Source organism: Urocampus carinirostris, chromosome 18 (assembly GCF_059441175.1).
Source record: "Urocampus carinirostris isolate Australia breed hairy pipefish chromosome 18, RoL_Ucar_1.0, whole genome shotgun sequence".
Classification (NCBI taxonomy): Eukaryota; Metazoa; Chordata; class Actinopteri; order Syngnathiformes; family Syngnathidae; genus Urocampus; species Urocampus carinirostris.
In genome coordinates, this window is record NC_142366.1 from 24,612,630 (window position 1) to 24,638,615 (window position 25,986).

The window sequence follows — 25,986 nt, forward strand, 5'->3', positions numbered from 1 at the left end:
TGAAAGCGCCATGTGTCTGTCAAAAGTCCATTCGTTGACGACGAGGCGTCTGCTCGACTTTCGGAAGCCGTGATAGGTCAAACAGCTTGTCACTCGAACAAAACGCCGAATTCAATTGGGTGTTGGACACGCCACTCAGATATCGGCCTTTTGATTGGTTCTAAGCTCCGCATGGGCGAGCATGTTCGTATGCACCTAGGTTCAGCGCTTTCTCCAGTGGGGCGGACTGTGGCAGTGACAGCAACGCTCGGAGTCTCCCGAAAAACTGCCAAAAAGCTAGCAAGAAACGGTGAGTCGAGCGGGTACAACACCCTTAAACCCTCGTTAAAAGTTTTGCAGATCGTGTTAAAGTTTATGAGGCGGGTTGTTGGAGTCGGTTGCAGTGACACGACGGTGATTTTTTTCTGAGTTGAGTGAGCTCACATTACGGGGCGAAGGTGCGTTCACGTGTGGCTCGGAAAATCCGCCTTTTCTGTATGAGTGCGCAGTTGGAATGTCCGCACCCTTGCGTTGTTTGAATAAAACATCGCGTTTTTTTGTGTCTGTTTCGAAATCAACTTGTTTGTTATAGCTGGCAAGCAAATAATTTAAGATCAAGCTACCCAAATGAGTTGTCTCTGGCGAATCATTCATTTGCAGGGGGGAAGTTACATGTTTATAACCGACACGCGTTCCTTTTCTTCACCCATCGAACTAATACTGTTTTATTTTTATTTATCTTTTTTGGGGCGTTTTCCACTTCCACGTTCTCAACTAAATCGTATTTTTTTCATTCATTAACTTCTTTTAAAACACTCGATGTTCAATTACAGTTTACCCCCGGGATACGACATTGAGGTGGGAGTTGCAATGTCAAATTGCTGTAAAGCGGGAGATAAAAACTTGGAAAACCGCTAATAGTTTATTAACCATGAGTTGAGCAGACAAAACTCTAAAATAAGTCATTTTTCTGAGCAATGCATGTGTAAGATTAAATCACACGAATAAATGTACAAGTAAACAAAATATTCCATTGTATTAACCTTTAGAGTGATGTGACTCATATCTAAGAACTTCAGCCAATTACTCCCATCATTAATTATCGTAAATTCCTTTATTAGGCGATAGCAAACTTTATAAAAAAAACAACGTGGCACCTATTTGCTCACAGCAAGACACATTATGTCGAGTACTGCAAACACTTGAGTAATCTACGGTAATTTCATCCACTACCAGTAACCAAGACGATCCAGAACAATACCTTTTATGTTTACGAAACAATTCATTTAAAACACAAGAGATATGCTGATAAAGTCACATTCCCACTTTCCAGTAAAAAGCGGTTTTGAAGTATTATCTGTCAATGTGTTATACAGATTTGTGACCCGCGTCTGTTGGATACTAAGTCATAAAATATTCGAAGACACGTGCGGGGAAATACAAATGTATTTTAGAATTGTGTTAACTTCCATTTAACATAACCGCACTACTCTTGGATTTTCTCTGCCTATAAACACCGAGACAGATGATAAATCCACTATCACTTAACTTCTTGTTACTGCTTAGCTAGGCCCAGGTCGTTTGTAGAGACTACTGGCATTGTTAGTATATGTAGTACTGTCAAATTGCCTTAGTGTCGAACAACCTAGTTTTTTGTCAAACCAAAATCGGTTAGAGCCGAACGTCAGTTTTTTCGTTGTAATTGATTCCGGGACGTAGAATTTCCAGTCAGTTAATTGACTTAAGGTGAGGTTCCTAAAGCTTTTGAATATCCTGCTTTTGTATACATTATTCATGGTCGAATTGTTTTTATCGATTCGCGTTGTGGTAATGGTTTTATGGAGGTAGCAACCACCCTGTGAACATATTTATGTTGTGCGTTAAACACGTTTTGACCTCATTCAATGCCAGAGGTTGCTTTCAAATGGGAAGTGCCGGTGCCGGACAATTTTCCGTATCCTACAGAAAATGAAGTCGGTTAACTATATAGGGCATAGGACATCAAAAGAAAACTTCAACCCTCATCTTCCATTAGAATTCAAATAAAACTTGAATCACTCTCTGAAACCTTTTACATTCAGTAAATTTGAATTTTAACATGACTAATATTTCACTCAAACCAAAACTATAACAGTGCAGGAAATTAAATTGGGCTTAGCAGCAACTCGTATAAAGGTACATACAAACTTAAATAGCTCTCTGAAACGTTTTACCGTCAATACAAACGTCAATAAAGCCCACATGACTTAAATCAACTTAAAACAAAAAGTGCATTGAAATCTCAACGGAACTCACGCATTGAAAATTGAGGGCATTCCACTTTTAGAGCCAGATGGATTAACTCGTGTTATGGTAACAGCTAATTACTCAGCATTCCCCTTTAGCATGCTTGTTGTGCTGTCAATCACAAACCTACACACTTGATTGACCAACTCATGTTATAAGAGCTAATATATCAGCTTACCTAAGACAAGTTACCTACACTTTTTACGCTATCTCTTAATCACACACACGATTTTCTACCACCAACTTTTGGCAATCTCAGTATTATCAGCAATCTTTATTCACAGGTATGTTGGGACTCAGGATTTTGCCGAGCTTCTGCTGTCTACTTAGCGCAATATTAGTCTTCCTGCTGTAGTTGCTTCGTCCCCGGTCGCTTATCCAATTAGAAAGCGCGCGATGGGTAGCGTTTGAGACAGGAGAGAGGGAGAAAAGGCTCGCCTGTATATCAGCCTAAATAATCTGTATGTCGAATGAATGAAAATGCCGACACCGATATCTGTTATTTTCCCAAATATCGGTTCTTTCTGATAATCGATACATTTTTACTTTCTAGCTTTTACCATTGCTTTTTTTCATCAACATTTGAACATTACTAACTGTTCTTGCAAATACTTATTTTCAAGAAAACTACTAAAAGAAGGGCTTTTTGCAAAATGATGCATCTAAACCAAAACGTAGGTGCTTTTTTTTCCTTTTTTGTTGAATCTGTAATACCTCCAATATCTAAACAATGCTTTCCATAAGCACAAGCACACTTTGTTCGCAAAATGATATTTGATTGCAAAAACACTCCACTTATGCTTGAACTTTGCAAGAACTTTTCATTGCCCGATGTGTCTAGTGACGATTCTGGTCAGTAGGGGGCACACGCTCTCAATCTCTGGTTACCGATAGCAACTTGATGAAGTGGGAGCTCTTGATGTCAAGTCATGTTAATTTGTGAAACCCTTAATCACAAAGAGTCTCAAAGGGCTGCACAGACTATTATGACACCATCCCCTGATCTAAAACCTACATGAGGGCAAGGAAAACCTAAATTAAATTTCAAATAATCTGCTTGAAACAGGGAACAAATGTATCATTTTGCTTCAATTGTGTTTCTAAACCAATTTGATGAAACTATTCAATTGATGTGTAAACAAAGACCCGATCAAAGCCACTCCTGCCATCTAGTTTTGATTTATCATACTGAAATCATTCCCAGAGGCTTGATACTAACTGATGAACCGCAGCCGAGCTTTTATAATGTATATGTCTTAAATAAAACAAAACAAAAAGGTATTCTTACGTTTTGGCATTCAGGGACAATGCTTCTGAAATCGTAGATATATGTAATGGCACTGAATGAGTAAATATAAGTTAAATTGGTTTTTGGACCAGCCTCTGATCATTTTTGTGTTGTGACAGTTTGATATGTCTACATCCCTGAAATGAAACCCAAACATCAGTCAATTTACCGACGGCAAGGGAGAAGAGTGCCTGTTTTCCCACCAGTCTAATGAAATCTGCGAGCGTCCCTTGAAAATAGGATTCAGGGTGCTTACAGAGCATTATCTCAAAGGCCGCCCGAAACACAGATGTGTTCGCGGTGAATGTTTGAACCCGGGGATTGCGTGACCAGCGCAAATCGACGCCACTCAAATGACGGCCGGCTAAACGAGAGCGGGGCGGCGTCCGGGTGAACGGCTTCCTTGTAATTCGCGTCTGCCCTGCTGCTACTATGAGCCGGAGGTGGGCTCACTTGGCGAGCTTCAGCATGGGGAACTTGATGGTGGGACACCAAGACTTTTTTATTTTTGTGTAGAACATAGTGGGATCTATTCTTACTGGTGCTTGAAATGCTTGAATTTTAATTTGTTTTCAATTATTGACATGTGCTTGAATTATGGGCAAAGTGCTTGTAAATGCTTGAAATGGTTGCCATGTTTGAACACGAGTCTGCTCAAAAATGACACTGACACTACTCCGGTGGCTATGCTTTGCCGTTGCATTTCCTCTTCTTGTGATTAAGTGCAGCTAGCATGAGTTTGTACGAGAATGTACATTTCTCATCCTATTACGTTTATGTGATAATTCATGTATTTTTTGGTTTTCAATCAAATCAATATTGTTTATTTTTGATTAGGGGTGCCAAATGATACACAATGCTCCTTTAAAGAACCTATGGCATATCCATTTGTTTTTATGTCATGTTTTTAACTTTAATTTTCAGGTAAGCGCTTGATTTTGTTTTACAGAATATTGCTTAGATATTTTAGGTAACATTAAAAAGTAAAAATAAATAACCCTTAAGAAATACGCAAAATTTTACTCTGACATTTTTTATCTGGGAAATCGACAGATATCAGCATTCATTCGACTTGTCGATCACTAAGTCTCAGTTGCGGCCAAAACTCTTTCTCCCTTGCTTCTACTCCTCCCTGCCCCTCCTCCTTTCTCCTCGCTACCCACCCTGCGCCTTCTGATCGGATAAGCGACCAGGGGCACAGCCCCTGAAGCGGGAACGATAACCTTAGAGTGGCAGCTCGACTAACTAAAAGTGTATTTGTGATAAAGAGATAGCGTCAAATTGTGGAGTTAACTTGTTTTAGACAGGCATGTTCAGGTGGAGACTGATATTTTAGCTCTTATCATAACATTAGCTCCTCAATCGAGTGTGTGTCCTTGTGATTGAGCGAGTATAAAAAGTGATTAGCTGTTACCATAACATTTGTTTGTCAATCGGGCTCAAAAACAGGAGTGCCTACACTTTAGAATTTGTGAGCTCCTTTGAAATGTTGATGCACTGTTTGTTTTAAGTTAAGTCTTGTTGGTTGTCTTGATATTTTTATTTATTTATTGTAAAAAAATGAAGAAAAAAAAACAGGGAGCTATTTAAATCGCTGCAGAGCACTGTTAGCTTTTGGTTTAAGTGACTGATTATTCTTGTTAGTTGTGTTTAAATTGTAATGTATTCCCTTTGATAGCTCTCTTAACCTTGTTAAAGTTTTATTTTAATTTAGAATACATATTTGTTGTTTCCCTTTGTATTATTAAAACGTTCTTACAATATTTTTAAGCTTTTACAACGAATGAATACCTGCTCCAAATATCTGTCATCGGCCTCCTCTTAATATTAATAATTGGTATCTGTATTGGCCCTGAAAAACCCACATTGATTAATTTTAACTGAATATTTTGCATGTGGAATTGTTAATTCTTTTAAAATAGTTATTTTTGGAGAAAAGTGCCGTGAAGCTCAGCTTTGTTGCCCCAAAAACGAACAAGTGGGCCACACGTTTAAGCCTCATCATGGAAGATCAATTCTTTTCAGAGCTAAGCTAAGACATGTGCAGAGCCTCCAAAATTCTCCAGTTTGTTTATGACAATAAGGTAAAGGACTAAGCCAGGTATTTTCACATCTCCGCTTTCCGTTTGTTTTGGAACGGGTGCGCGCGCTCTCGTTCTTGCTGCTACGCATTCCAGTGCAATGTGTTCAGCCCGGCAACAATGGGGCACAGTTCCCAAACAGATACTGTGTGTAAACGTGTCCTGCCGAAACCATTGTGGCCGTACAGGCCATTCATTCATTCGTTCGTAGCTTTGTGTCTTTTTAAACGGGGAGAGAGGGAACAATCGGAAGGGTGGAGCTGACAAATTTGTCCGTTAAGTGCAATGTTTGACACAGTTGAAATCAGCGATGTACGCAGGGCTTTGTGTCTAAGTGAGGGACAGTCAGATTTACAAATAAATGGTTCTGCCAATTTGATTTTCAAAAAAAGGAAAGCAAAATTTAAACGGGAACATGGCAAAAAATCTTTATTGTCGTAAGTTACACGTGAAATCTGTGTTCTGCTTCTTTTTTTGGGGGGGGGGGGGGGGGCATCAAACAATAGGTAATCCTCCCTTGACTTGCCAATAGTGTCACTAGGTATCTAGTTTTGGGCTGAGGTGTTCGCCCATATCAGAATCTTCGTTCTCAATATCGCCCTCTGTCATGATGCAAAAGAATTACGTGCCTCACTCTGCATCTGCAGACATTCGGCACAGTAGTATGTTACATATTATTTTGATAATCTTCAAAATGAAAAACGTCTGTGATTTTGAAAAGGGAAAAACCCAAAATTTTGAAGTTAGATGAGGGGAAAAAAACTTGAACACTGAATACCTATAACCGTTTAACCCATTGATCTAACTGTTGTGATACAAATATGTCTCTGTCACCATTTCAAAATGTACTCAGCGCAAAGACCTCACGATTGGTCTGAAACAAGACTGGTTAGCTTACCAAATGTTAAACATTTACTCCAAAACACACCATAATGCTGACTAATTAAAAAAAAAAAAGCCTAAAGAAATGTCTGCCTTGTTGGACATTCCTTATTGTATACCGTCTGTTTCGCTCCATAATTTCCGTGTACAAATAAACAGACTTCTATTATTTCCAATATGGCTGTTGGCCTCTGACCTTTTGATTGACCACTCCTCGGCCAATTGCAGGATTTATTTCACAGTCCGCAGCCGGCATTAGCCCAAGGGGCCCTGTAAAACTGGTAAAACTGACTTTGCCTCCTTTAGCTCCAAATATCTTTAACCAGTAGAATGATGATTGACACTTTGGTTAGCCCATTAAATTCTGAAAAGAACAAGAACGCAGATATACAGAGTGTATTCAAATCAAACGCCAAAATGAACCTGCATAATGCCACTGGTAATTCATGTTTACTCCCTATTATTATGCGCAAGTTTGCACAATAGTGATAGAAATGCGGCAAGAGAAGTCGAACATGTCAATAAAATTGACCAAAGTAAAATACACAGTTGAAGAGAGCTGTAAACCGGTCGTCTCCATCTGGCCACTTTTGGAAACGCCTAGACCTACCATAAGTCTATCTATCTACCTTGGTCACATGATTCAGATTGAATCGTTTCTTGTACATGATTCAATTGTTTGTTTGTTTGTACATGATTCAAATTGAATCGTTTCTCCGGCGCCGTCACGAATGGCAGCCACTCCAGCAGCTCCCGTGTTATTTTCGATTGTTCTCAGTTATTTTCGATTGTTCTCAGCTTAGGGATGCTGCTGGAAAAGTGAATTTCCCTTCGGGGATGAATAAAGTATCTATCTATCTATCTATCTATATCCCTTGAGAGGGGTGACCATCAAGACAAACACATACAATAACAAATACAATAAAAAAGGGAAAAAATAGCAAAAAAACACACACACACACATTTTTGGACGATGGCCAACCCAAATGCCCAAACATTCAAACAAGTTAGGCACCTCGGCACCCAAGTCCATCACGCTTTCGTCCCTCCAGATGAAACGGGACACAAGAAAGCGGCCATGTCACTCGAGTCAGGGTGACACAACACACTCTTCTGTCCGACAGCTTTCGCTGGTTTACCCCTGCCGCATCATTCGGGTGCCCTGCCCATCCCTTAGAACGCGTCCAAACATCCCACTATCCTTTTTACAACACCTCTCCACTCATTCCTAAAATATGTAAAACACAAATTTGACAAGGTACCAGATAGGGCTTCAAGCTATGGTTTCGCCTGATTTCCAGCTAAGATGCTCATGCGACACTGTTTTGCAGGCTTTTAATTGCAAAATGGCAAAATAAATTTAAGCATGAATAAAAACCTGCTATGTCTGTGTGTTCCAACTCAGATGACTCAATTTTAGTAGCACATCCAATGATGATTTCAGTTAGGGATAAAACTTCAAGGTTTTAGCTTTCAAAAGAGGCCAAAAGTGTCTGTTATATCCCAACGGGTCAAGAACAACATTCAATTCACTATGGGTACGTCTTGGATTGGCATTTTAGGTTAAGTTAAGGGGGGTAATATGATTTTAAATTTGTATTTCTATGATGATATGTAAGCCACTGCCTCACCTGACTCCCCTGACTGCACATCTCTGGTTTAAAAAAAAATATATATGACTATTATCATTTGTGGAATCTCGGTAAGCTAAAAAAAAAATTGGCGCAAATGAAAACAGTCGGATTTCGATGGTAAAATCACGTTCTAAATAAACCATGTCTGTCAGGTTTTGAGTTCAATCTCAAAGGGAGAGAGTTTTTAATTATTAACTCGCATACTATGGAATGTTGAATTATGTATGCTAAATGTACAGTGGACAACCTTTAGGAGTTATGCTTTTGAATCATTTATAAGTTATGCATTCTTGACTTGTAATTTTTAAAAAAACGACTTCCATTCCTCCACGATCCACATTGACTAATTATAATATATATAAATAAACCGTTGGAAAAAGCATGAATAAATGAAAACTTTATTCGAACATCAAAATAAAAAACAGAACAATAACTCAACAACAAAATAATGTTACATAATATGTACGATAAGGGGTAGTAAGAAGCAAATTGCTTATATTCCCTACCCCTTCATCTTCCCTATGAAATACACCAATGATATAACAACAATGCACTAGTGGCAGTTTTTTATAGCTTGCCACTCCTTGCACATTTGATCTCTGCACTATTGTTACTTACAGTGTTATTACTTACAGTGTTATTGTTTACAATATAATGGTACTGTGTACCTGACTTGTTAACCTGACTGCCCATCTTGCACATCTGGTTAGCGTCTCTTCTTGCACTATCGGCACTATGGTAAATAACACAATACAGCTTTATTTATATCTGTACACTGAAGGACACTGAGGGAAACTGTGGGAGTCAGATCCATCGACATTTCGTTCTGTATACACGTGTACTAGAATGACAATAAAGTAGATCTGAATCTGAATCTGAATCTGAATAGAAATAATATTAATATTAACAGTCATGATATAACAATAGCAACAATAACACAAAGTTAACCATAGTCCTAGGGCGCTATTCCCAATCTATCGTATTCTCCATTTTCTTCATCTCTGTATTCCGCCAGTAATGTTTTTTTTTTGTATTTAAATTTGAACAAGTGAATAGTTGGACATTGTTCCAAAGTTGGACTCCACACACAGACGCACACATACTTTTCCTGGTGGTTCTCACCTTTGGGATTATGAATTTAAGTTATAATTTCCCTCTTTCCGAATGAATAATCTATGGATGTTTTCCACCATGTTTTTGTTGACCTCAAATAGCAGTTGTGCAGAGAAAAATGTGACTAGATCATCCAATTTGAATCATTTGGACTGCAGGAATAAAATATGAGTATGATCTCGATGTCCTACCCTGTGTATGCTTCAGCATCAGCATGTGCTGGTATTAGCACACGATGTACTCACAGAGTACTCTTGCGCATGCCGTGCAACTATCATTCGGCGTCCGTCAGGCCGTGAGAATTTATTGGATTTGCGTCGGGAAGAGAAAAGTCGTGTCTCGGTGAAAATGAGTGTCATCCCGTGAGTGTGAGGGAAGGCTCAGGAGAAAGTAGAAACCCTTAAAATACTTGAATAGTTGCCAACTCGAATCAAATGATCTATCGGCTTTAATACACGTCAAGGTACCCTGGTTTAATTTTAACCCGCTCCCGACTAATTACATTAACGGACGTCTCTGTTTGACTCTTTATTGAACCTTCAGTGCGGTTACCTTCAGGAGATTAAGTCATTCGTTTTGGATTCTTTGCTTTTCGGAAGCTTTTCCACGGCAAGCGCTTGATCCGCGATGATGCAATCGGCTTCCGAAAGGTGTGTGCGTCTGGCTGTGTGCTTGGGTTTATGTGTGTTTGGTCTTTGCTCAACAGGTGCTTGAAATTCTTGAAATAAGCTTGAATTTTAACATTATGTGTACAAGGATTGAAAAGTGGCTGAGTTTTGGGTCAAGTGTTTTGAAACGTTTGAGATTGTCGCCATGTTTCGCAACAAGTCTGCTTAAAAATGACACCAACGCTGCTCTCTGGTGACTTTGATTTGCCATTGCATGTCTTCCCTCATGGTTAACTGCAGTTGGTATTGGTTTGCATGGCAATGTGCATTTCTTAGCCTAATTATGTGATGTTCATGTACTTTTGCTCATTATTCAAAACAATATTGTTTAATTAGCAGGCGCCAAGTGATACACAATGTCCCTTTAAAGATCCTATGTTAAATCCATGGTTTTTATGTAACGTTATCAACTCATGTTCAATTTCCAGGTAAGAGCCTGATTTTTGACAGAATCTTTGCTTAAATATGAAGCGTAATCGCTGCATGTAGTTCATGCCCAAGAGGACAGGTACATGCGACACCATGTCATGTTTATCAGAGCAAGAATTACGTATGAACTGGGACATTTCTTATGGGCCATGCATAAAATTAAGGTAGCATTTCCCAGTGGTAAATTGTAATGAAAACTGAAAATGTAAGCTACATACTGCTGTCATTTATAAAAACAAATATATTCACAATTTACTCAAGTAGTAACAATCGTATGTCTTAATAAATGTGCACACAAGATTATAAATTGCACATGTAAATTACAGATATATTCGTGGGTCTGCAAAATGCATGATTCACACCGGAGCTCTTCTTTGATTGGTACTGAAGGGCTTGGGAAATTGGCTTTGAAAGTGCTTGAATTTGGCCATGAAAGAGGTGTACAAATCCTATCAATTGTTCACGTAAATAATCCATTTATCGTTAAGTCTCCAGCTCACATCCATCCAAATTAATAACTGGACAACTGTATTGTTTTATCGCCAGGGTTGGGTAGGGTCACTTTAACTGGATTACTTTCAATGACTTTTGGATGACTCCAATACCAAATATGCTCATAAAAGACAAAAGAAACTAAATAGGAATATAATGACTAAATTTTGTGCAGGCTTGGGGAGTAACAGAATCCACGGAACGGCAAAAAGCTGTTCATTTTGATTCTGTCGTATTTTATGTTTGTTTTGCCAGAGATCAAAGCCAGGAGAGAAAGCTTACCACGTGTTGTGAGTCATCATTTGAGTCATATTTAGTTTCTTTTATGAGCATATTTGCTATTGGAGTAATCCAAAAGTCATTGAAAGTAATCCAGTTAAAGTAACCCTACCCAACCCTATTTATCACATTGATTGATTGATAGATTGACATTTTTAGTCCCCCTGTCCATCCAAAAACAAACCATTGATGATATAAAATTCAACAACTTTTTAAGACAATTGCTTACATCTCTGATGATAAAAAGGCTGACAGCAAGAAGTCGGTGCTTTGCTTACTCCCGTCCTCTTGACGCTTTGCGGAAAAAGATAATCAAAACTAGAATGAAAGTGCACCAGTCAAGCATCACCCAAGTTGGGATGCAAAACTACTTTTGGGTGTCATTTTCCTTTTTGTTCTGGCCCGGGAGAGTAAAATGTCTCTCTGGGAAAGCAGCTATATTTTCCCTATTTATTTCATCTGGGGTTTCTCACTGTCATTATACAATAGTGTTGATATTCAGTGTCATTCTGGCCTGAGAGAGTATAATGTCTTTCTGGGAAGAAGTGCTGAGTCAACAAACCAAACGTGCCAAATCATTTTTGTGGTTACCATTCGATGTGAAAAATACAACAAATTGACTGCCTGTGAAAGATGGTGGTCTTATCTAAACTCCTTCCCCCTTTTCTTGGTCGAACAGACACACTAACAAAAAAATCCCATACATAAACGTTTACACCATTTTTTATACTTAAATTATGTTGGCAGTAAACTTGTCCGATAGGTCCAGGATGTCACTAGAAGGAAATGTATTTGTTGAGCAAGCCTTTTCAATTCTTCTGCCAATTTTACAGAATGCCCAATTCATTCAAATTGGAATGTTATCCTTAAATATGTCGGCAGTCATTTTTTTATATACTTGCGGTGTTATCTTTTGCCCTCTATCTGTGTTTGGAAGTGTCAAAACAGGGCCAATAGAAACCGTAGACCGACACCAACAACGTTGTTCATTACGCCTCACAAGACTAATTACAAGAGCCGTCTGTCTTCCCTCCTCGGGGAACTGCGCCACTCCCAGCATTGAATAACAAGCCGGAGGCCCACGGGCGCCGTCTTTGTCTCCTTGTCCTCCGTCCTTTTTATCGTCCCCGTTGTAAGTTCCGTCACTTGTTGCAGACGAGAGTTGAAAAGCCTGATGCTCGGCATGCCAAGGTGATGTAGCTGTAGGTTCTGCCTTATAAGTGACTCGTGTGGATTTCCAGGCTCGTTGTCAGCTTGAGGGAATTTGTGTTTTTTTGCCTAGTAGATGTGTCTCAATTTAAAACACTAACATAATAGTGATATTGAAATGTAGGGTGTCCTAAAAGGTTTTTGAATATAATATAAACGCTTCACTTTTATGAGCAATTTTGTGTAGTGCAAGACTTGTAATATGAGGCAATTTGCAAAAAAATCTCATTACTACGTGTTTAAAAGTAAAATTCTGGGTTTATCCTGATATCTCTCAAAAGGCTATACAGCACCAGACACGCACTAATAGTGTTTTTGCTTACATCATTGAATGATTATCACGATAACTGCATGCTAGTATATATATTGTTTTTAATCAAGAGAAACATCCATGGAAAGTGTTGTTTTTCTTTACATAACCTCATCAGTAAATGGATTAATGTAATACAAAGGCCTTTTTTGAATGAACACATATTTCTAAAAGGGGTAAACAACCATGTTGTGGTCTCTAATGGGCAAATTACCAATATTGACCATTTATAATCTGAGTTTATTTTCAAAAGTCTAGTCAAGTCCTGTTTATTTGTGACGCCCTTAATCACAAAGAGTCTCAAAGGGCTGCACAGACCACAGATTATTGCAAACCACAGACTATTATGACACTATCCCATGATCGAAAAGCTACATGAGGGCAAATAATACACAGATATTGTCATAAAATATTGGTTATTCATATGCTATAGAGTAGAAGTGTGTTTTAAGCTTAGATTTTAACAGTTCCACTGAGGTTGCAGATCGAATCTCAGGGGGAAGAGCACTCCACAGCAATGGAGAACGCTCTCCAACCTGCGGATCTCTTCTTGGATCACTAGCAGACCAGCGTTTTCAGAGCGAAGGCTCTGGACCGGAACATAAAGGGAAATTCAATCTGAAAGATATGAGGGAGCAAGTCCATGCATGATTTTGTATACTACCAACAGAACCTTCAAATCACATCTTAAGCGAACAGGGAGCCAATGCAGGTTAGCTCAAATCGGGGGCATGTGATCAAACTTTCTTGTCTTAGTTAAAAGCCTCGCTGAAGCATTTTGGCTCTTGATTTTGGACTTCGGGAGACCGGAGAGTAGTGCATTACAGTCATTGAGACGGGAAGTCACAAACGCAAAACCATTATGCATGTACAGATTCCAAAATGCAGGAAAGTATCGTTTTAAATGATGCGGAAACCCTTTAATAAATTAGTACTCTCGTAATGTGCAGTCTTCAATTTCATACACACAAGGTGACCGATAAAGCGCTATATGAAAGCAGTCCATTCTACCATTCCTGCAAATGATGTCATCAGACATCCTGGGTTGGTACTGCAGTACTGGTTTAGCAAAACAATTTTATTAAACCCAATCATTAGTTTAAAGTCCGAGAACATGAATGCAAAATTCCAAAAACCCAGTTGTCGTCATTTCATTGAAAACTTTTGTGGGATTCCGAGCATGCGTTCAACAGTGTGCGCTTATCCGTCAATGTGTTGACAAAGCTGTGATTGCGAAGCCACGGGGACTAGCATACATGGAAGGCTAGGTATAGCATCCTATTCAGATTAGCGCAAGGGCAGCTGGAAATGCAGATCCGTCCGCCGTGAATTTGCACACTCTTAAAATGGGGTCCAACACATTCGGGTTTGCAAACGGTTCCCCTTTGTCACTCGGAAGGGATTTTTATAAGTCGGTCTTAACGGGATGAGAGTCGAAAGTTCCCACCCAATTGGCCTTCACGGGGTTGTGATTTACACGGAGTAAGCAGCTATCACATGACTGTCTCCTCTTTCTTCCCTTCCCCCATTTGCATTTGGGATCTAAGCAGGCCAGTTTTTGACCTTTCTCCTGACAGCTTTAACGCCAAACAATTAAAAAGGATTATCTGTAGTTTAAAACATAGTATCGGCTATGGTTTGGTTTCATTCAACGGTAGTTCTCTGTACTCTTCCCTCAAGTGTCGGCACCTGTTATCAGGTGAAAAAGAAAATGATAAAAAGTGAAAAATATTTGGAAGAATGGCACATTCTCTCACAAATGCAACATCTCTTGGATGATTAATTATAAACATTCCTTCCACTTCCTTTGTGTGTGTTTCAGGACATACTGTACCACCCATAGCTGGTTCTTTGCCAGCGGTAGCTACAGACGTCAATGTCCTAGTTTGACACTTTTTGTGATAACAATTTACATTTGGTTAAAAATACTCCCACCTGGGGGCAAGTGTAGACCAACACCCCACTTGTATTGTTTTCACACGACCTTCTATGTTGTTTAGAACCGCTAAACAGCCCACAGAATTCGGTTTGTTATGTGCAACTCCAATAGGTTTGGTTGTGTTTTGTTTTAAATAACGGGTATTTTAACAACTACCAAACAAAGGGTGCTTGTGTAAGGAAAAAAGTTTCCAAATGTCTTCATTCTGTTTCAAATAACAGTGTTAAATGGTAAATGGTCTGCATTTCTATAGCACTTTTCAAGTGAATGAAGACCTCCCAAAGCGCTTTACAATGTGCTTCACACTTACCTATTCACACGCCAATAGGGAGTCAGCCATGCAAGGTGCCAACCTGCTTATTGGGGACATTCGGGATTCAGTGTCTTGCCCAAGGACACTTCGACATATAACACGGAGGAGCCGGGAATCGAACCTGCGATCTCTTGATCCCAAGACGAGCGCTCTACCTCCTGAGCTAATGTTAAAAAGTTCTGTTGCACCGGACAGCCCTCCCCCGTCTACCCAAACTAGTTTATTTTGTTATAAAAACAAGACCCCCAAATTCATCTCATCTCATTAGCCGTACCGCTTATCCTCAGTAGGGTCGCGGGGGGCTGGAGCCCATCCCAGCAATCATCGGGCAGTGGGCAGGGGACACCCTGAACTGGTTGCCAGCCAATCGCAGGGCACACAGGGACAGACAACTTATTCGCTCATTCACACCTAGGGACAATTTGGACCGGCCAATCGTAATAATTTATTTTTAAAATCCCCTGAACTTAGATGTTCTGGAAAAGCAAATATTGCTAATAATAATTTTAATTTGGGTGAAGATAATAAAAGACGAGGTTTGTTTTTATCAAACCAAACGAGTGTATTCTTAGAAAAACAATCCATAACACTGGATATTAATTTTAAATAGTGGCTAGTTTTTTTAATGTTTTTTTTTTTAATTCGGAAATGGGTCCTATTCCCTTCCACCTGACCTTCAAGTATAGTGAAAATATGCTTGGAAAAGAGAAAACCCTCTTGCTGAAATTTAAACTTGGTTTAAGTATCTTCCATCGTATTTGACCCTAGTAGTAAAAATAAGAGAAAGCACAAATCTTCAGGGTGTATGTTTTTACATTTTGTTGTCACCATCTATACCTTTTCCATACCTTAGCCTGTTTTTGTCCAAATCTCTTTGACATCATAAACCAGTGACGTCCTTCTGGTACCCAAGTGCTGTGGTTACGGTTATGCTAGCGCTCATAATGATAGGTTTGCTTTTGCACGAGAGTATGCAGGGATTAAAATGAGGCTTTCCTCTATTTATTCTAGAGGCATAGGCTTCAAGTGTCTTCTTGTGTTCTTTTAAATAAACTGTTGCTCATGTTTCAGAGTTTTTAGTTCTTTTTTTTTCGTTTTATAGCAGTAGTTTACTTTATTTTTCCAATCAAGCCTACCAATGTTTTCAGAGTAGATAGATAGATAGATACTTTCTTCATCCGCTTTGGGAAATTCACATTTCCAGCAGCATCCCTTCACTGAGAACAATACAATAATAAAGCAAAAAGAATACAATATACAAATACCCAATGTGACGTGCTAATACCTACTGTAGCGTGTTGTATAGAGTATTTAAATAGTGCTACAGAAAATACACACTGCAATAAAAGTTCGGTAATATGCAATGTAGGGGGTGTGCATAATCATCAGTTAAGTAATCAAGGTTTTATTAGGTCATTAAAATCATCATCCTTAATGTTTACTTGTTTTGGTGTCTTAGTGTTTACATACAAATAGCGATGTGCGGGTGAAGCAGATTAAAAAGCAGCTTAACCTTCACCTCCTCTTATTTTGGCAGCTGGTAAACGTTTTCCCTCTCTTGCCCGGCCGTGAACTCGGGCGAGCCAAACCGCGCACACTATTTAACTAATCCACGAACGCATGCGCAGATGCCCACGTTTTTCTTTGCAGACACAATGGAAAGTGCTTTTTTCATGGATTTCCTTCCTTTTTCCGGATCGTTTCCGAGTGGCCGCACCGAAGTGTGGAAACTGACTTGTAAATTAAAACGGTTGGAAGGAATTCTTATTTTTTCGACGATGCGCTGTGGAAAAGGGTAACCGGGGCGATTTCTGGCAGGGACGGCCTTTGCGGCGGAGGCTGTTCTGCAGCAGCCTTCCTGTGACACACCCTGATGCAGAGGAGGGGGGATGGGGAGGCTGTCAAATGGCACCCGAATGTGAAATGTCTCATTTGCTTTTGCAAATTCATCCCTTTTATTTGTACATTTTTGATAGGCTAGGGTTTGGCCAAGCCACTGAACATGAAAAGGAATTTCAAGCATCTCCTGTCAGAGTCAACATGTAGTAAGGGAGAAATCCAGCAGAGAGCACTATAGAGTTGATTTGGGAGTTTAGCTGTGTCATGGCTTTAGTGTACAATATTAGATGTTCCAGGTTTTCCATCTTGATGATGGGTTTCTTGGCGGACACTTTAAAGGGTTTCCCAAACAGATTTGTCTTTTCTTTTTTTCCCAATCAGGCACAGAATGTGTCGTGTTCCCCCTCCCAATCGTGCCAATATGTCGCAAAATATTCCACGCGGCAGTGGTCTTGAGAAAGGTGGAATGAAATGAAATGATCTGCATTTATATAGCGCTTTTCAAGTCAATGACTTCCCAAAGGTAGACTCAAAGTTGACCCATCTGAGTTGTTTGTTTTCGAGCTGTGACGTAATGGAAGGAACACAACACTTTCAAAATGGAGAATCTCAATAGAACGACGGTGAGGCGATTGTTGTGAATGGCGTACATGTCTGCTATGAGGTCGGCAGTTGTGTCTTTGTGTTTGTTCTTCGCCACCTGTGTCGCTGTTGCTAGAATTGTGTTTGGCTAGCCTCCTGTTACAGTCGTGGCTGCCGAGGGCTTTGCTCTTTTGTTTGCACCCGGTTTGCGCTCGTTCGCTGCCCACTGTGTGTTGTTTTGGGCGGCTAGCCTGGCATTAGCCCAGGTTTTGCCACGTCTTTTGGTTTAATCCTGGCCTGCTTCGCATTTATTGCCGTAGCTGCTTGTTGTTGGTTTAATGTTCGCCTGGCTGCTGACGGCTAGCTTGGCATTCGCGGCGGTTTTGTAGTGTTCCTTGGTATGTTTATTCCCGACCAGCTTTGTGTTTGTTGCTATAGCGTTACCAATTGTGTTGTTGATTTCAGGTTTGCCTGCCCGCTCACTGCGTGTTTTTGGTCGTCCAGCCTCAGTTTTTTCCAACAAAGCTAAAGACACCTTTAGTTGATCGCCCTGGTTAGCGGCTCTCCATGTGTTATTTTTGCTTGTTGTCCTCTTTTCGGTTTTCGCCCTTTCTTGTACCATTACTGAATCCACTTGCGACACAATGCCTCCACAAAAACGACCCAAACTTTGCCTAAGACACTAATTTGACTGACAGGTGAAACAATATGCTGACTGGTTTTCTAGGCTGCTGCTCCTTCTCCTCATTTTCCTCATGTTGAGGTTTTTGAGTTTTTCCTTGCCCTCATGTAGGTTTTAGATCAGGGGATGGTGTCATAACAGTCTGTGGTTTGCAATCATCTGTGGTCTGTGCAGCCCTTTGAGACTCTTTGTGATTAAGGGCCCAACAAATAAACATGCCTTGACTTGACAATGACAAAGGCATGGCAGGCTGTCGTCAAAATGCATTATCTCGGAAAACAATTGGAATATACTGATGCAAAATATGTAGATTTCATGCAAAAACCATGGACTATTTCTAAAACTGCCCTGCAGTTAAATGATTATTTTCATAATCGATGAATCAACTTTATTTTGCTTGATTATTAGGATTTCTTAAAAACATTTTTAATATCCTCCTCCTATTCAAATCGTTTTGGACGACAGAAAAATAATGCACAAAACACAATAGTGTAATGTAAAGCAATACAAAATTCCAATTGTTTGTCAATTAGCTTGACTATAAACATAAGTTCATAATATACTCTTTCTACCACCTTATCCAAAGGTCATTATATTTTGACTTTGGATTTTTTTTTTTTTTTAAAAAAGAGCAATACATTTATGTATGTAGAAAAATAAAATTATCCCCCAAAAAATATCAAAAAAGTAAACATACTTGTCAAAATTATGTCAACATTGTCTTTATTTTATTTTTTGGCAGGTTAAAGCTTGGAATATGATTAACATTCCCAATATGAAAATGATGAATCATTTTTAAGAATATGTCATTTGTGAAACGTTAAATACGTAATTATTATTATATTATTTACTCTTTTGTTTTTTTTATTTATTTTCTCTATTTCTGCAGCACTTCCTGTTTTTATCAGGGGTGGGGGAATTCTTAACTTTGCATCACGTTGAAAGAGTCCATCACCACGGAGTTTTAACTTCCATGCCACTATTTTGCAATAATACAGTGTTTAATGTTTATGATTTAAAACATGTAAGATCATTGTTTTTATAGAAATGGATGTGGCGCCCTCTGGCCGACCAAAATGACACTACAACTCCCACCGTCCTAAAATAATCGTTGGCACTCTTATTTGTATTGATTCTCTTAATGGCTCAATCAATTGCTACAAATCAAATCAATTCCTACAACGGATCGACGATCGTATGAGTTGCTTTTAATAATCGATTGCATCGATTCGTTGTTGCAGCCCTACCTATTTCCTCACATGTAGAAGGTTTAAAAATGTGGGATTACCTTTATGGTTGACGATTTGGATGTTGGCAGGCTCCGAGCGACAGCTTGACCCTCACCCCTTCCCGGATGCCGACAGGTATCAGGTTTCAGCACATGAGGTTGCGCGAGGTTAGCTGGGGAATTGGTGGAGGGGGGACTTCGCAAACACAGAAATGGAAGGCGGCCAGCTGGCACCAGAGGAACTGACCTTCTTGTTGCGTGATGATGTCATGCGACTCAGCAAATTCTGTCTACTGATGTTATTTATAGTCTCCATTTGTCAACCGTATCAATCTGTGGCGTTGAGACATGTCCGATACCAGGCACAGTTCTAAGGTCTTGGGAACCTCCTGTGTGGGTTCAAATCCAGCTACCGGAATTACTGTGCGGAGTTTGTATGTTCTCCCCGTGCTTGCGTGGGTTTCCTCCGGGCACTCCGGTTTCCTCCCTCTTTCCAAAGACATGCATTTCAGGTGAATTGGCCGGTCCGAATTGTCCCTAGGTGTGAATGAGCGAGCGAGTTGTCTGTCCCTGTGTGCCCTGCGATTGGCTGGCAACCAGTTCAGGGTGTCCACTGCCCGATGAATGCTGGGATGGGCTCCACCACCCCCGCGACCCTACTGAGGATAAGCGGTGCGGCTAAAGAGATGAGATGAGAACTGTTAAGAGTCCTCAATACCAAGACAAGATACTGATACCGTTGGTGCATAAATCCCCCACCATCCCAAAAAGACAGTCTTTTTTTTTTTTTTTTAAATAAATCCTACTACCGTATTTATTCATGTTTATATATAACGCACATTTTTTAATCTAAAAAATAATTCGTTTTGGGTGCGCGTTGTAGTGAAGGTTTTACGATGGTATATTACCGTATTTGTGCAATTATTGATCAGTTGAAAAATATCACTGACCACAAACGCAAAACCAACAGGAAACAAAATGGGTGAGAGCGCCGAATCCTAACCACTAGACCACCAGTAACATAGATGACAAAAAGGCATTGGATTTTATCCCGTTTTCACACAATTTGTATTCAATGTAACAGAGAAGATTGTCAAGTAATGGAGAAAACGGAATGTCACCCTGAAGGATATCAATGCAAAAAAACAAGACAAGGTTTGTTCTGAAGAACATTAGATAGATTGTAATTTTGATGTTGGTATTGTGTTAATTGTTGTCAAGAAATTATTTTAATCATTGCCGCATGTATTAAAAATGGTGTGTTTCCTACAATGCGCTGAGAAAAAGTGAATTTTTATTTTATTCTGATTTTGAATGAAAAATAGGGCTCCATGGTATACTGTATACAGTACACTGGTATGCCATCGACACATAATAGATTTCGACAGTGACTCTTAAAATTATAACAATTGTATCTATGGTATTCATATTGTTAATGGTGTTTACCTACCTGATATCTTGAGATTAAATGCAATGCAACGCTACAAAGTACAGATAGACTAAGAAAAAAATAACATTTGTATTTTAAGTCATCTTTAGGACTATCGCATTGCTCATTTTAAGGACGTAGTTTTCAAAAAAAAATTCTGTTTTCCTTATTTCCCTATTCTGGATATTTTTCATTGTCATACATTTTCCTTCTCTGAGAGAAAAATATGAATAAAATGAGCCACTGATAGTTTATACTTGAAATTTGTCATTTTTTTGTGACCAATACATGTGGGTTTTTTTGTTTTGTTTTGTTTTTAATTACAGTATTTTTCAAGATTCAGGATCCTTTATTTGAACACTTTGTAATTAAAAAAACAAGAAAAGCTATTGACTGCCAAATCGCGCCTACTCTTGTCATTGACTGAAATGAAGCCGCTTGTTTCTTTAGAAATAGGAGATTGTCAAGTTGACTGCCGTCTAGCAACAGACCGAAAATAAACACCAAAATAAATCATGCTGATGAACCGACACGCCGGGTTTGCTGGCTTGTTTGTGTAAGAACACAGAACTTGTTGGTTTCCCTCCGGGTTGTGAGCTGAGATGTTTCAGTTGTTTTGGGGAAGTTTTATGCAATATCATATTCCAGGCACAGTTGAACGACAGGACAATGACTCGTAGGATTCTGGGATACGCTTTCAAAATGGCTAACGATTCATTTTATTCTGGGAGAGCGGACCATGACAAAACAAAACTTTACTTGTAGTAGAACAAATACACCACTTGAAACAATATATAGTCAAGTCGAGTCCTGTTTATTTGTGACGTCCTTAATCACAAAGAGTCTCAAAGGGCTGCACAGATCAAATACTATTGCAAACTATGATGACACCATACCCTCATCTAAAACCTACATGAGGGCAAATAATACACATATTATCAACATAAAATATGGGTTATTCATATGTTATAGAGTAGAAGTGTGTTTTAAGCTTAGATTTAAACATTTCCACTGAGGTTGCAGATCAAATCTCAGGGGGAAGAGCATTCCACAGCACTGGGGCCCGAATAAAGAACACTCTCAAACCTGCGGATTTCTTCTTGGCTCTCACGAATAGACCAGCATTTTCAGAGCGAAGGCTCCGGACCGTAACATAGGTTGAAATTAAATCTGAAAGATATGAGGGAGCAAGTCCCTGCATGATTTTGTATACTAGCAACAGAACCTTGAAATCACATCTTAAGCGAACAGGGAGCCAATGCAGGTTAGCTAAAATCAGGGAAATGTGATCAAACTTTCTTGTAGACTGTTATGTAGACTGTACAACAACTTAATGAAGAAGACAGATCATTATATGAAGACTTCAAGAATTACACCACGATACGTACCATTTCAATATGGATTAATTTAACTGCATCATATGTAGATTGTTTCGCGTACCGACTTAGTTTTTTTCCATGGAATTTCGTGTAGAGCATTCCAAAACATTAGTAATGGCAGACTCACGAGGGTTTCGGATCAACTACTTGTCATTGACGCGTTGCCAAAGCGGTACATCGGGTCGACACACCGAAAAAGCCATTCGTTCTCCGCGCTCTGCTACACATGACCGTACCGTGCAAATGTTTACCATAAAAACAAATGTCTTCACTCATTCATATGGAATCTAAGCATATGTATCTATGTTTGCTTTCCTGTCTATAGCCATGGCGGAGTTGGACTTGAGTCTGAGCGACGCTCTCGTGGACAGCGCCCCGCAGGGTCCGGAAAGTCACGTGGAACGGGATTTTGTGGCCCAGTGCGAGGCCGAGAGCTTTGACGATCAAATCGGTGAGACCGTGGGAAAGACGGACTACATCCCCCTGCTGGACAACGATGATGCCGGAACAGGTATGAGTAAAAAAAAAAAAAAGACCAAACGAATGATTTGTTAACTGTGAAACAGAAATCCAGGCAACAGTTGGTTGCCTATTCTTGCTTATGGGTTTACGAGTCTAGCTAATGGGTTTTGTAATCTAGCTAAGGGCATTTGAGTCCTTTGTGAAGCTAATTAGCGTGCTATCCTGGCTAATGGAAGTCTACTGCGTTGCTTATTTATGGACAGTCCTGTCCATCGTCTTACCAATGGTCTAGTATCACTGATACTTTAGTTAGTGAGGCCAATTGACTAGATAGTCTAACTAACAAAAGTAACTTCAACCTTTTGTTTATTGACAATCTTGACAACAGTTTATGTAATAGTCTATTATAGCTAATATGCCTTAATAATCTAGCTGGTGGCAATCACAATCACCTTTTATCAATGTATTGTTAAGAGATTACAGTTGCACTCTAGTTGGAAAAAATAGGCAATATAAAGACGAATACATTAAAGAAGTTTAAAGTGTTCACCTCTCGCATTAAGTATTCACATCTGAAATAAAAACCATCCACAACCAGGATATTGCACTTTGGAAATGAAGTCAAGTGTGAATAAAGGGAAACGATACAATGTAAAACATTTAAGAGTAGAAGAATACAAATATTTGTCTCCAATAAAATACTCTGCAAATACAATACTAGGACATCTAAAATAAAAACTGGAGAGCCGGGATAGTGTACTTAAAAACAGGGGTATTGCACTTTAATCAGGGGTATTGCACTTAGAGCAGGGACATAGCACTTCAAAACGTTTTTTCCTAATAATGATAGTCATTTATAGAACGTATCGCATAGATAAACAAAGATCTATTGAATCGAGATTAGCGATGTGTGGTGAAACGGGTTTATGTTCAGACACTCTTTTCAGGATGTCACTCATTAACTTTTCGGCATGATTTATGAGCAAGTCTTTTAAACGTACAATTATTGTGTTAGGGCCACGTTCCATTTTAACCATCATGCATTCTTGTTTTTATATTCACTCGTTCCTTTGACCGCATGCTCATGTTAACAAGCGGTTGTTAAGCATCCTGCTTGGTCAAGGAGGTTATTGAATATTTGTTTATCTGGCAATCCATTTCCCTCAACAGTAAGTCTCCTCTGTTTCCTCGGGCATGTATAAGAAAGGATGATGTTTTTGTTTTATGTAATCCTCTATGGAGCCGCAGATGCCCTTAAATGACGGATGGTATCAGGCACTGCTGGACCCCAACTGCCATTTTGCATCTGCTTGAATGTCATTCAGCCACCGGGCTCACGGTCGAAGGATAAACAGGCTGGCGGACACTGTTCTGAATATACTAGCTCGCTGCAGAAATTCGTGCATTATCGAGTCGTGGAAAAATTAGCATCCGGATGCTTGTGGGTCAAGTTTGACCCTGTAGGTTTAACTTTTGGTATCTTGAGTCAACTTGTTCTCTCCCATTGACTGGAATGGACGTCAAAAGCTAACTGTTTAAACAGGCACGTCAAACTCAGTTTGGCTCTGGGGGCCGGATCCAGATTTTATGTTCGGGTGGGCTGGATCACCAAAGCCAAATATTTAGCTTTGTTTTTCAGCACTATGCTAGCGTTAGGGAAAAGGCTACATTACAAATGTAACGTTTGCCAAATTGTTCGAATGAGTTATCTGACTCCATTTACCAAACACAAACTTCATTCTCCTAACAATGCATGCTCATTTCTTAATGGGAAAATAATCAATGATATCCGGCATTTTCACACGGGGGCATATTTATTTTCTTAAAGTATTTAACTAAGTGAATTCCATCTAATTTAGCCAAATTATTGTCGAATTAGTCTAATTAGTCTTCGTCGAGCCTCCCTCTAACAATCTCCCATCTCTCGTCTCTCTCCTTCCGTCTTCGCACACGTCGGGGAGCCGGCCACCCCCAATGGGTCGGCCAGGAACCAGCTTCACCACCTCCTCGCCGAAAGGCGCCGCCATGTCTAAAGGACTCACACCAACAAAGATTATCAGCCTTTTCCCACGTCAGCCCTTGTCCCCGTTCTTGTTGTTTTTCTGTAAACATCGTTCTTGTCTAGGCTACAATGACCTTGCCCCACAGCTCAGCCAGTGAATATCTTTTGTATTTAAATGTAATTTGTATTTGATAAAAAAATCCCTTATAGTCAAATAAATAAATAAAATATAAAATCGTTCACTAGCCAACATTACAAAATATATGAATTTGAAAGCATGCATGTCAGTCAGGTGATATATTTTATACTAACTATAAAATAGAATTAGGGCTGCAACAACGAATTGATGAAATCGATTGAAATGGATGGTTCAAAGCATTGGCAACTTATTTCTTCATTGATGGGTTGTGTCGAAGGATCGATGAGACACTAAGCGCTTGAAATCAATGCAAATAAGTGCGTAGCCTTTTGGTGTAAAGAAATGGGCTTGTATTACCACTTTGGTCAAGCAGAGGTCACCCTAGGATCGTTATTGTAAAAGTGACTTAATTTTCTTTGAACACTTTTTGATTGAACCTTTAATCATTTCAAACAAATATAGAATGAAACAGCCTAACGCTATAAAGTTAACCATTTTGAAAGGAACAGAAAGTGCTGCAGAAATCCAGAGACAAAAATCCGAACATGAATTAATACAAGAAAATAGAAAAACAATAATCACTTGTTCAACTCAACACAAGGGGCATCTTCTTAGGCATATTATCATTTGCACATTGGGATTGTTTATCACATTCAAAGATTTGACAAAAATCAAGTTTATTGACAATATTTTGAAAAGTGGCTTTGCATTTTTGTTATTTTTTTGGGCGGATACAAATTTGGATACACATAAAAGTTTGTGAAAGAAAAGTGTATCTTACATAGAATATATTTGTATGTATTATTTGTTTATTGCCAAGTTATTTGACAAACATTTGGATGTTTTTGTTGTTTTATATAATATCATATTTTCTTGGTTTGTGCCGTATTCTATGGTCCGTCCAAAATGTAAATATTTGAATAGAGGGGACAATTCAAAATGTGTTTAAGAATCCGATTTGTCGATTAATCAAAAGATAAATAATCGACCATATCAACGATTATGGTTGCAGCCCTAATTATTTTAAGACAGAGTATAAAATATATCAGCCTATCATCTCCTCACCATAATATTTATAGTGAGGTAATGATTGGCTGACATTTATTTTGTAAAAGTTACATGATCGGGATCTTGAGACTGGGAGGTCGCTGGTTCGCGCCTCGGCCGAGTCATACCTAAGACTTATAACATTGGTAAAATGGCGGCGCCCTCTGTTGGCTGCGGCTGCATCGGCTCGCTACAACGGGTCAGGTGTATCGACATTTCGTTCTGTGTACGTTGTTACAAAGAATGACAATACAAAGGAAATTATTATTATTATTATTATTATCATAGTATCGGG

General features: G+C 39.3%; 1 protein-coding gene across 8 annotated transcripts in view; it reads left to right on the forward strand.

The window, feature by feature from the left end:
- Positions 1–25,986, forward strand: part of LOC148348706 (uncharacterized) — a 92,639-nt gene that overhangs the window by 9,638 nt on the left and 57,015 nt on the right. For 2 of the 8 annotated variants that reach the window (XM_088322143.1, XM_088322147.1), the window contains exons 1-2: positions 30–289; positions 22,367–22,552. In XM_088322143.1, the coding sequence (XP_088178269.1) occupies positions 172–289; positions 22,367–22,552 (304 nt within the window). In that variant the 5' untranslated portion in view covers positions 30–171. Of the gene's footprint in view, positions 1–3; positions 290–22,366; positions 22,553–25,986 lie in introns of those variants that run through there. The other 6 variants (XM_088322148.1, XM_088322141.1, XM_088322144.1 and 3 more) reach the window with 6 other exon arrangements.